This window comes from Neomonachus schauinslandi, chromosome 3, assembly GCF_002201575.2.
Source record: "Neomonachus schauinslandi chromosome 3, ASM220157v2, whole genome shotgun sequence".
Lineage (NCBI taxonomy): Eukaryota > Metazoa > Chordata > Mammalia > Carnivora > Phocidae > Neomonachus > Neomonachus schauinslandi.
The window spans coordinates 501,349-512,706 of record NC_058405.1 but is presented as its reverse complement, the minus strand read 5'-3'; the positions used below and the strand labels follow the sequence as shown (position 1 = coordinate 512,706).

Genomic DNA, 11,358 nt, shown 5'->3' with positions numbered 1-11,358 from the left:
AGACACACAGACAGACACACAGACACACAGACACACGCAGACACACAGACAGACACACAGACACACGGGCAGACACACAGACACACAGCTGCAGACACAGCGTTCCCTCTGGAACATGGTATAAAGCCCACGGAGCCATCAGGCCGCTAGCAAGTGACAGGTGCCGAAATGTCTCCCGCAGTGGGTTAGGGCATCGGGCCTTCTGCCTGGTCCAGAGAGAGCCTGTCTTCCTGCGTTGTGCGGCGGGGTCCCGGCTGTATCCTCCCGCTCTCCTTCACCTCTTCTGCTTCGGGTGTGGACATCGTGGGACCCTCGCCGGCCTTACTGGAGGTGTCCAGCCCCACAGCTCCTCACGCAGAAGCCGAGGCAGCCGGTGCCCCTGGGACCAGCCTGGGAGGGGCTGAGAGGAGGAAAGACCCGAGGGCTTTGGGCACAGTATTCCGAGGTCCCGGCCCACGACGCCAGGGGATCCAGAGGTCATCGGGAGGAAGCCTGCCCACGTCCACGGCAAATGCCTGGAAAGTGGTGCAGGAGGTCTCTGCAGCAGATGCGCAGGGAGCTCCGCGCGGGGCGCCAGGCAGGGGCTTCGGGGAGGACAGGGAACGGCAGTGCAGGCAGGGGAGGCTCAGAAGGACATGTCTCAAGGCTGGGACGGGGAGGTAGGAAGCTCTTGGGGGGCGAGCGCTGGAATGCGAGCTCGCGGTGTGGACTCATCCCCTGTGGCCGCGGGTACCCGGGCGCTGTCCCCACCGCGGGTCCCCTTGGTCTCACCTCGGCTCCTGTCCGTGGACCTGCTGGCGTTTCTCCCTGCACACTGCCAAGGAAGCCGTCTGGCCCTTGGTTGGGGGGTTTTGGTTCAATCTTACTTTGTATGGGTTTCTGGAAATCTGCTATTTCTTCTTGAGTCAGTGTTGGTGATCTGTGCTTCCTAGGGATTGGTTCGTCTTGATGATCACATTTGTTGGTGCACAATAGCTCACAGCATCTTCTTATAATCCTTTTGTTTTCTGTAAAGTTGGTAATAATGTCCCTAAATTCATTTCTGATTTCAGTCATCTGGTTTTTCTCTCCTGTTCTCTGAGTTCAGCTAAAGATTGTCAGCTTTGTTGACGTTTTCAAAGAACCACCTTCCAGGAACATTGATTGTCTTTATTTTTCTTCCCCTTTGTCTTTTATCTCTGCGTTAACCTTTATTATTCCCTTTCTTCTGCTGGCTTTGAGTTTAGTTTGCTCCTTTTTTCCAGTTCTTTAGGGTGTTAGGCGATTGATCGGCGATCCGTCTGTTTTATCAGTGTGTGTTTACAGCAGTGAGTTCCTGCTGAGCTTTGGCGCCTCCTCTGAGTGGGGCCCCCGTAGGCTTTCATTTCATCCCGTTCACCTCAACCTGGGGTACAGCCTCCCTGCTGACTTCTTTGGCCCACTGGTTGTTTACGGGTGTGATGTTTGGTTTCCACGTATTTGTGGATTTTCCATTTTTCCACCCGTGATTAGTTCTAGCCCCATCCTTGTGGTTGGGAAGAGGAAGGTGGGGATGGCGGGAGTGTGGATGGAAGACACACGGACTCCAGCCTGGGGTCATGGGTGAGGCAGGGTGGTCTGCACAGTGACGCACACCAGGGCGAGGCTCAGGGCCCACAGTGTCCCCGGCAGAGGATCCCAATCACAGCCAGGGGCAGATGGTCCACAGGGACGAGGGACACCCGGTGAGGGATGGCCCAAGAGTCCTGGTCCCCTGCTTTGGGGTGTCGGGACCACCCGTGGGCTCCCTGGTGAGGGCCTAGTCACGTTCTCCTTGGCAGACCGCGTCCCCACCCGCCTTGTCCACGTGATGCCCCTGGGCTGTGGACTGAGCCCCTCCACCTGTGCAGGGGGCCACCCTCCACCCGGCCCTTCTGATTAATGCCCCCTCTGCCGGTGCGAATGTGTCTCCCAAGCCCTGTGGCCTGACCACTCTGCCCGTCCCATGTCCCCTCTAGGGGCCCCCTCAGACCAGCCCCGTGCTCTGCACCAGTTCCCACCTGGTCCTCATTTGCCTGGGTCATTGTCCCCAGGAGTTAACTGTCCCCTTCCCACCTGCTCCCGTCCACCCCCTGCAGCCAGAGGCCTCTCAAGCCCCAGGGCGGCCTTCTGAAACCCTCCTGAGAGCACCACCTTGCCCGGTAAGACCCCTTGGTGGCCCTGAGTCACTGGGGGTGTCTAGTGCCCCGGACGAGAGGCCTGTCCACCAGGTGACAACCTTCCCACCAGGGGACAAGCTCGCACCCACTTTTTTCTCTCTTTCCTGCGTTATCAACATGACCTTATCTATTGGTGTTTGGTTTTTAATCTGGCTTCCCTGCTGCAATGTAAATTCTGCGAGCCCAGTGGAGATCTGAAGGTGCCCTTCCCTTCATCCCGGGAGGAGGGACCCGGGCAGGGTGGTGAGGCCTGTTACCTCTGTCTTCGTGGGCTCACGGCCTACATGCTGAATGCGTGTGTGTGGCAGTCCCCATGCGGCCTGAGCGTGTTTTCGAGGGTGGTGGGCAGAAACAGAGGGCCAGTCGAAAGCTGATGAAAACATTCAAGGGATGGGGCAGTTTGTGTAAGACCAAACCAGACCACGTCTGTAGATCGAGAGTGCTGAGGGCAGCCGGGAGGCCTCATGGCCACCGCTGGGTCAGAGCGGTCGCGTGGCCAGGACGTGGAGTGTGGCACTTTCCGGGGGGCCATCGAGTCCGTGCACGAAGAGCTCGCTTGGGAGCAGGTCCTAACAACGCCCTGCTTGCACACTCATGGTGAGAGATGTAGCAGGCTGTCAGTGGTCAGGGGCAGGGCCACTTCCGGAAGCTTCTCAGGTGAGTGGCAAGGGCTTGGTGGATGTCCTGGCTAGCACCTGAGCCGGAGTGTGGGTGCACAATGCACAGGGCGGGGGGACACCCACTTCCGACGAGGACCTGGTGCCAGGCTGGCCCCAGACCCCACCGGGCTCTAGGAGAGCCGTCACTAGGGACAGTCCAGCTCCTTGAGGACATCAGAAGTGGCCGAGGAGGTGGTGGGGACGAGGGGGGCAGACATAGAAGAGGGGAGGGCACCACGGAAAGAGAGTTCACGCCGTGGGCTGTGAGGCCCAGGGTGCCTGTGGATCTAGAGCATCGTGGGCCGGTGTGAGCAGGGCGCCTGGGACAAAGACCATGCTCGGGGGTGTTCGCTGGAGGAGTGGGCTCTCCCTCCCGTTGGATTTGTGTCAGAGAGTCTGCCCCCCTTCCCGAGATCACAGGCTGCTTGGGAGGCCTGGTGGAGGGGCGCGGGGCTGCATCCTGAGCTCCTGAAATCGCAGGGTGGCCGGCACCCCCTGTGGACGACAATGTCACAGCTGCAGGACTGGGAGGGACACACGCGCGAGAGGACCCTGCGCTTGAAGGTGATTCTGTTCATTGTCAGCCCCTCTGGCCAGGGACTAGCCCCAGGGGACGCCGTGGCCCCATCACAGACAGGGTCCTTCCCTGTGGGCGGCGAGTCTCCTCATCACAGGAGGAGGCGGCGGTGATGGGGCCCGACGCTAAACAGGGCGGCACTGCCTCGGGGTTTGGGCCAGTAGGAGGGGCTCAGCATTTCCTCCCGAAAGGCCTGAGCCGGGCGAGGACAAGCCACATCGCTCTGGGGCCGGCAGAACAGGCGGAGTGGGAAGTTCGAGGGCTCAGGAGTCAAATTAGGTGCAGGCTTTTCATTCATTTATTTATTTATTTTGGAAAACGAGGTGCCTGGCCTCCCTTGCAGGAAATTTGAAAACCTCCGGCTGATCTTCTATAGATGTTTTAATGCATTTTTTCACAACAGCGATACAAACGCAGGGAAGTTTGGTGCCGTGTAATTTCTGCAGACGACGCTCCCGAGACTCCCCATCCCTGTCCTTTCCTTGTGCGCAGAAGGGAGGAGCCATGTGGCTTCTCCATCCCAACCAGGATGAAGGAGGCGCTTTGGCCTTTGGCCACCTCCACGGTCAGTGCGCTGGGCAGGCAGTGCCGCCCGGGGCCATGGGCCCCCGTGGGCGCCTGCTGGGCTGGGCTCCCCTCCCACGTGCGGACAGTCTGGTTGTGACGGAGTCAACGGGCCAGAGCTGTTTGCGGAACAGTGGGTTTGGGAGCTGCCACGGGCCACAGGATAATTGTTCTTTGTTGTTTGGATGAACAACTGGCGGTGCTTTCCACACACGCCCCCCACCCCCCGGGGCCTCAGACTCTCTTTCAGTCAATTCGTCATCCAATGTCAGGAGTGTCAGACCCTAGGGAAGAGCCGAGGACCTCTGTCGGCTTTGTCACATGGGCCTGCGGCCCCAGAGAGGCAGGCTCCAAGGAGGCGCTCTGGAACCATCCATTCAATGCAAGAATGAGTCAGGGCCAGCACCTCTGTCTCCAGAGGGGGAAACTGAGGACAAGACAGTCACCAGTTCACAGACCCCCAGGGACTTGGGCAAAGCCTCTGCTTGTGAAGTCAGGGGACAGTTTCCACGGGGCACTGGCAGGGCTGGGGTCCAGGGCGAGCCGGCCCCCTCCCCGGCTCCTCGGGGTCGGAGTGGCGCTCCCGCCCCACTCTGCCCCTGGGTGTCAAGCTGGTGGCATTTCATACCGGCTCCCTGTGCTTGGTTGAACAAATAAGTAGTCCAGATTAACAAGGATGGAGAGGGAGCGGGCCCCTCGGAAAAGCAGCCAGTGAGCCTGACTGCTGACAGAAGCAGCTCGCACACGTGGAAAACCAACCTGAACAACCTGGGAGGACAGTCTGGAGCACATTTCCAAGGCTGGAGACCCAGAGAGCTGCTCACAAACACCGTGTCCTGCTTACAGCCTGCTGTTCCGAGCCGCTTTATGCAGAGTCCCGGACCCAGTAAACAAACACACACGCTGTGGGTCATGCGAGTGGGGTTCTTGCTGCTGGAGGGATTACAGGTTAGAAGTTGTGGCTGTGGTTTTGATGCTGTTAATACTTGGGGAACTTCAGCGGTTGACACAGGGGAATTCTTCGTACTACTTTTGCTACTTGTTTTGGTACATTTAAAATTATTTCACAAAAAATTTTTAAAAATTTAAAGAAATGTCCAACAAATCCAAGGAAAGGTTCTTAATAGAAATGCAACTGGAAATACTGATGAGCCTTTTTGCCCATCAGATGGCAGCATCTAAACAATTAATAATAGGAAGTGTCTTTTGGGTATAAGGAGACGGGCGCTGCTAGACGGTTGGAGTAAAAACTGGCAAAACCTCTTTACGGGACAATGTGGCACTTCTCTGATGCTAAGGTGCAGAGACCCAAATGTGTCCTGTCTGAATGTGTGGGGTCTTTTGGGCTCCAGGGTCTGTCCTGCTGAGATTCCCACACAGAAAACCCAGATTTGTACACAGAACATATGTAGGGTCTTTGTCGCAGAGTTTGCAATAGCAAGAAATTGCAGACCGTTTAATAATCCGCTTATTCATGAGGGGCACACGGGGGACCCAGGGGCCAGAAGCTCCCCGTCTGCCCTGTGGAAGAACCAACAAGCACGCAGCCCGCCTGAGTCCGCTGAGTCGGGGCGGGGGGGTGGGTGGGAGAGGCCGCAAGCCCGGGTAGCAAGCGGGGCTTTGGACGGTTTGTACTTGAAGAACGGTTGTTGGGAGCACGTAATGCCCACTCACTTCTCTACCCTCTGCCCCAGCTGGTCGCGGCCATCGTGTTCATCAGCTTCGGTGTGGTGGCGGCCTTCTGCTGTGCCGTTGTGGACGGCGTGTTTGCGGCTCGGCACATAGTGAGTTCCTTCTACATTTTGTTCTCCGTTGCTGGTGGGGGTTTAAAAACATCTACAAAAACAAAATTTCATTTTGCAGAATTCAGCTCACTGACCTTCTTGGTTCCTTTCTCCACTTGTTTGTCCTTCTCTGGCTTTTCCTCACTCCCTGCAAAACTGAGCCGCACAAGTGCACACCCATGCACAAGCATGTACATGCACGGACAGGAGGACACTCACGTGCACACACACACAGTCACATGCATACAATTCACGTGCACACGCAGTACACTCATGCACTTGTGTGCGTCACATGCATACGGGGCATACACACACTCACGTGCATGCACATCTGTGCACACTCACATGCATACACTTGCACACGCACACTCATCTGCATCCACACGCACATGCTAAGCACACTCACATACACACATACTCATGTGCACATGAACACACTCACGTGCACACGTGCACATACATGCACGCACACACTTGTGTGCGTGCATGTGTACCGACACTCAGGCACACACGTGCATGCACACACACGCGTGCACACGTACACACTGACACACACAGGCACCAGCATCGGCATCTCAGTCGGAATCCAAATTTTCAGCTTCCTACGTGACTTTCCTCTATCTTAGCTCTGAAACCTCTGCCCGAGCACTTAGTTCAAATTCGTGTCTTGAGAGAGTTTTCTCCTGATGCTGTGGTTGTGAGACCCTTTACCTCCGTTTATCTCACGGCGTGAAGCGTCCGTCAAGGGTCCCTTAGGGCAGAGCCGCACCAGGGGCTCGCTGTGGAACCGCGGCCACGGCTCAGGGCGCTGGCTTGTTTTGTTTGTGACAAGCAGGTTCCAAGTGAAAGAGAAATCAGAGCAATGAGGATGATGAGCATAAAAATACTAAAGTCTGCTAAAATCGGTCAAGGCGACCAGGCATCCATTGTCAAATTAGGCAGGATAGTTTTTAAACCTTTTTGTATATTTAGAAAAGCTTTGCTATAATGTCAGGAAGTGGCTCTTGTTTCAAGCTGACCTGCCCTTGGCCCACATTTCCTCTGAAACCAGACGCCCGTCATGTACGGCTGCTTTGACCTTGGATGTCGGACACAGGAGCCGGCGGGGCTGGTGCCGGCTCGGCCTCTGCCGTCCGCTGGGCGAGCCATGTCGACCTTCCCAGTGTCCTGTCCTGCTAAAGGACCTGAGACGCCGCGACAGATGTCTACAGCCTGAGGAGCGCTGGGCGGGCAGCAGACGGACATCACGTTCCTGCTGCCCCGAGGCCTCCGAGCTCGCCAGTAAGCACGCCGCTCAGCAACAGCGTAGGGTTGTGCCGCCCACGGAGAGCTCTGTCCCCACAAATGCTCATGTGGAAACCTAGTCCCCAAGGCGACAGTGACTGGGTCCAGGCTTCGGGAGGTCACGAGGTGGGGCCTCTGTGGAGGGATGTCCTCCTCCTCGTGGGCGAGCCCACGCTGTCCCTGAACCCGGAGGTGGGTTCCCACCAGACGCTGGATCTGGCGCCCCCTGACCTTGGACTCCCAGCTGCCAGACCATGAGGAGCCGATGTCTGTTGCTCACTGACCCCAACTTACGGTATCTTTGTGGCAGCAACCCGCATGGACTAAGAAATTGGTACCAAGAGTGGGGTGCTGCCCGGGGTCCCCAGGGCCAAGCAAAGCCCCTGGAGGTGGGGGGAGGCAGATAAAAAGGTGCAGGCTTTTCAGTCCGAGAAGCCCAGGAGCAAACTGTGAGCTTGGGCTGGTTTCCTACTTGCAATGGGGTGATGCTCCTCTCCCGGGGTGTGGTTGAGGATGACCTAGAGTCACGTGTGCCTTTTAGGGGCTGCCAAATCAAGGAAGACCACCCTTTCCTGGGCAGACCCTGTTCTTTTAGTTGAAATGAGATGTGGACTTTTGGGAACCCACAGACAGAGTCTGGGCAGAAGACTTCACGAGACCCATCTTTTTTCCTCTATTAACTACAGAGCCAGCAATAGCTGTGTTTTCCTGAGAAGTGGTGACATGGTGTTTAAAGATGGGCATCTTCACTCGGCCCCAGGTTCTGCCTGGCTGGTGACCTGGGAGAGGAAGGGGCTGGGGGAGCATGGTGAGGGGGCCAAGGTGCAGGGCCCTGATGCAATTTTCCTTGTTCGTCTGGAAGGGAGCTGAGGGAGAGTGCTCTGGGTTCCCAGCTCAGGGACTGTGCATGAGGCCCCGCCCCCTGGGGGTGGAATCAATGGGGGGAGCAGGGGCCTGGCCCCGTTGTCTGTCCATCCTTCCACAGTGGTCCCGACCTGGTGCCCCATCTCTGTCCTGAGAAGGCAAAGCCGTCAGAACTTCGTGAGGCTCCAACGTGCCCTGCATAAACTGGAATGCTTCTTAGGTCTTTAAAAAGTGCAAGGGGCGCCTGGGTGGCTCAGTCAGTTAGTTAAGTGGCTGCGTTCGGCTCAGGTCATGATCCCGGGGTCCTGGGATCGAGCCCCACGTCGGGCTCCCTGCTCAGTGGGGAGCCCGCTTCTCTCTCTCTTCCTCTGCCTGCCTCTCTGCCTACTTGTGCTCTCTCTCTGTCAAAAAAATAAATAAAATCTTAAAAAAAAAAAAAGTGCCGGCACCCAGTGTTAATCTTAGGCTAATCCGGGTTTGCCTTATAGTAACCTATTCTTTCCACTTTTCTGTAAGTTTGAAATTATTTCCCAATAAAGGTTTTAAGATGCGAGGACCAAGTGCACGGCTTCACTCTCCCCGGTCAGGGGTTCGAAGTGAGTGCTTTAGGGGCAGCTGGCCCAGCCCCGGGGGGGGCCACTGCCTCCGGAGGGCTCAGACTCCTCCAAACGCCAAGGGTGCTTGCTGAGCCCGCCGTACGGCCCACTCCTCACACCCTGGCACTTTCCTTTAGTCCTCGGCTTGGTTTTCTGCTTTGCTGTGGCTGCACGTGGCCGTTGTCTGCGGGGCTGGCCCGTCCTCCCTGCGCAGGGCGTGTGCATCGGGGAAGACACGGACGTGGCTCCGAAGGAGCTGAGTTTCCAGGCTGAATGTGGGCAGCTGGACTCGGCGGCCGGGGGTGATTGTCCAACAGACGATAAAATCAGTTGACCAAAGGCTCTGATTTTAAGATGCCAACAACTGGGAGACAAAATGTGGGGACACGAGGATGTGGGGAACACAGGCCCCAGGATGCAGGATGTGGTGCTGGGCACGGCGCTGAGGCCCAGCTGCACCCAGGCCTGCAGAGCTCAGGCCGGTGGCTCCGGACCACTGGGCCTGCAGGGTGGACACCCCTTCCTGTGCCCACAAGCACCTAGGAACGGTGACAATGTGGCTGGGTCTTGAGGACCGCACCAGTGCCCGCCGGGCGTCGGCTCCCCTCCCGGGTCAGTCCCAGCCTCAGGCCTCCAGTCGCTTGCACGCTTGCCGCTCACAGTCTCCACTCCAGGCTCCTCTCTCCCGGCTGCCGACAGCCCTCGCCCTGCCTGCCCAGCAGAGGCCGGGGGGCTTGGGTCGGGCAGGCAGCCTTGGGAACCCCGGTCTTGAGGTCTGCCCTGTGCGTGGGTGTTTGCTAGTCTCTCCTCCCACTCAGACACGTCGCAGAGAAATTTCCTTCAAAACCACTTGTTTTGAAGCGGGAGGTCTCCTCCATGCCACGTGCGGGAGCAACAAGGGCAGGCGTGCTCTCCCTCGGCACCTGTCCCCTTTCTCGGACGACTGGGTTCTATTGACTGGTTTGCAGGCGAGGCGCAAATGTTGCCCGCTAGGACTCCCTCGTTCCAAACTGGCGGGTGCCTCGCGAAGCGGAACGCCGGCCCCTGGGACTCGGAAGGTCGTCAGGACATCTGTCAGGAATCACTGATTTCTACCCAGCGGGGCCTTCTGGCGGATCGTCTGCGGGACTCGTGGTTCTGGTTTATCACGGGAGACACGGGAAATAATGGGGTCAGGACAGACCTGTGCTAGCAGAACAGCTTCGTGGCTGGGACTCACCATGCTGCACTGACGGCGGGGGCACGGTGTCTTCTTCCTCCCGGTGGCCCCGGTTCCTCATTCACAGCTGCCTTCCCCCTGTGCAACAGGCCAGGGGCAGCCAACCTCTCTGGAAAGGGTCAGGGTCAGCACATTAGGCCTGTGGCCACGTGGCCTTGGCCACGGCTACTTAGTGCCACCGTCGCAACAGAAAAGCAGCCACAGACCATATGTGGACAAATGAGCATGGTTTTGTGCCAATAAAACTTTATTTACAAAATCAAGCTGTGGGCCGGACGCGGCCCAAGGGCTATAGGGGGCCGACCCCTGCAGGAGACACACAGGGTTTCAACTGAGCTTTAGTGACTTAGAGTCTGATATTAATAAGTGTGGTGTCTTAATGTTAATCTAGGTGGAACGGTTAAGAAATAAAAACCATGTCAATGGTCTTTCTGCACACCACTGCCCATATTCTTAGACCAGAATGAGTGGGACCCTGGGCTCTCTCCAGCCCCTGCAGAGATGAGGGTTATCCCCCAAGAAACACAATCTCTAAGGACATCATACATTCAAAAACCAAGTTTGTGTGATAGGTGGGACTAACATAGGTCACAGTTTTATCTAACTCAAACTAGTAAGAATTATTTCATCCTGATGGGACACTGAAGATCAGACAGAAAATGAAACCAAGTCACCAGTGCTTCTGTGTTAGGAAGAGGACTTACTGAAAAGTCCAAGTCTTACACCAATTCTTTGTCTCCGGTTGAAGGTGGCACCCAGCCGGCTGAATGTCTGTGTCCCCAGAACACGTGTGTGGCGGCCAGACCGCCGTGTGGTGGCAACGGGAGGAGGGCCAGCCACTGGGATGTGATCAGGGTCAGATGGGGTGGGATTAGTGTCTGGACGGAGACCAGAGCCCACCGTCCACCATGGGAGGAAAAGGCAGGAAGAGGCCGGCGCCCTGGTCTCGGGCCGCTGCTAGGGTTGCGGGAACAGGTGTCCGTGGTTCAGGCCGCCCCGCCCTTGGCATGCGGTACAGTGGCCACAAGACTGGAGCAGAAGCAGTGGCAAGACGTCCCAGACCAGGTGGCCGGCGCTCCCGTGGGGCTGGACTCGGCCCAGGACAGGGCGACCCGTCCTTCCCTTCCAGGAAGGCTGTGAAGTCAGAAAGGGTGTTGCCACGTGGTTATCGGCGTGAGGAAGGGCGCCGATCCAGCAGGACGGGAACCTCATCGTCGGCAGGATGCTGCCATCTGTCACACGGTGCCACCAGTGCCCGGGACCGGGGGGACGCTGAGCTGGAGCTGCTAGAACAGGGCCGTGTAGGGATGACACCCCCAAGGGAGGGAGGGTCAGGGCAGAGTCAGCGGGCGTCTGGCTAGGGCTCAGGGCGCCTGCAGAGCGGTGGGACACTGGTCCCCCAGCCCCCGGCCCTGCACAGCCCTGTCGTCTGACCTCCATCCATCCTCAGCCGTCTCCTGAGGGAAGGTAGACCCACGTGGCTGCTCAGCTCCGTCCCCTGGGCTTCGTCCGGAAGGTGCGGTCGTGGGTGGTTTCCTATGCTCTTCTTAGGTCAGAGCTGGGAGTGCTCTGAGAAATATGACTAACGGAGAAATAAATACTCCTTGTTATCGCTGTGTCCCCTAGGGGCGGGC

The 11,358-nt window shown here is 57.6% G+C and overlaps 1 protein-coding gene and 1 long non-coding RNA gene across 3 annotated transcripts in view; one reads left to right on the top strand and one right to left on the bottom strand.

Annotated features, from left to right (window-relative positions):
• Positions 1-11,358, top strand: part of TMEM255B (transmembrane protein 255B) — a 39,964-nt gene that overhangs the window by 11,271 nt on the left and 17,335 nt on the right. The window contains 1 exon segment of the mRNA XM_044913128.1: positions 5,672-5,761. Coding sequence (XP_044769063.1) covers positions 5,672-5,761 — 90 coding nt within the window.
• The window catches only part of LOC123324287, a 10,616-nt gene continuing 9,227 nt past the window's right edge, over positions 9,970-11,358 (bottom strand). For both annotated transcript variants that reach the window (XR_006539738.1, XR_006539739.1), the window contains exon 3: positions 9,970-11,306. This is a non-coding gene — a long non-coding RNA (uncharacterized LOC123324287). The remainder of the gene's footprint in view (positions 11,307-11,358) is intronic.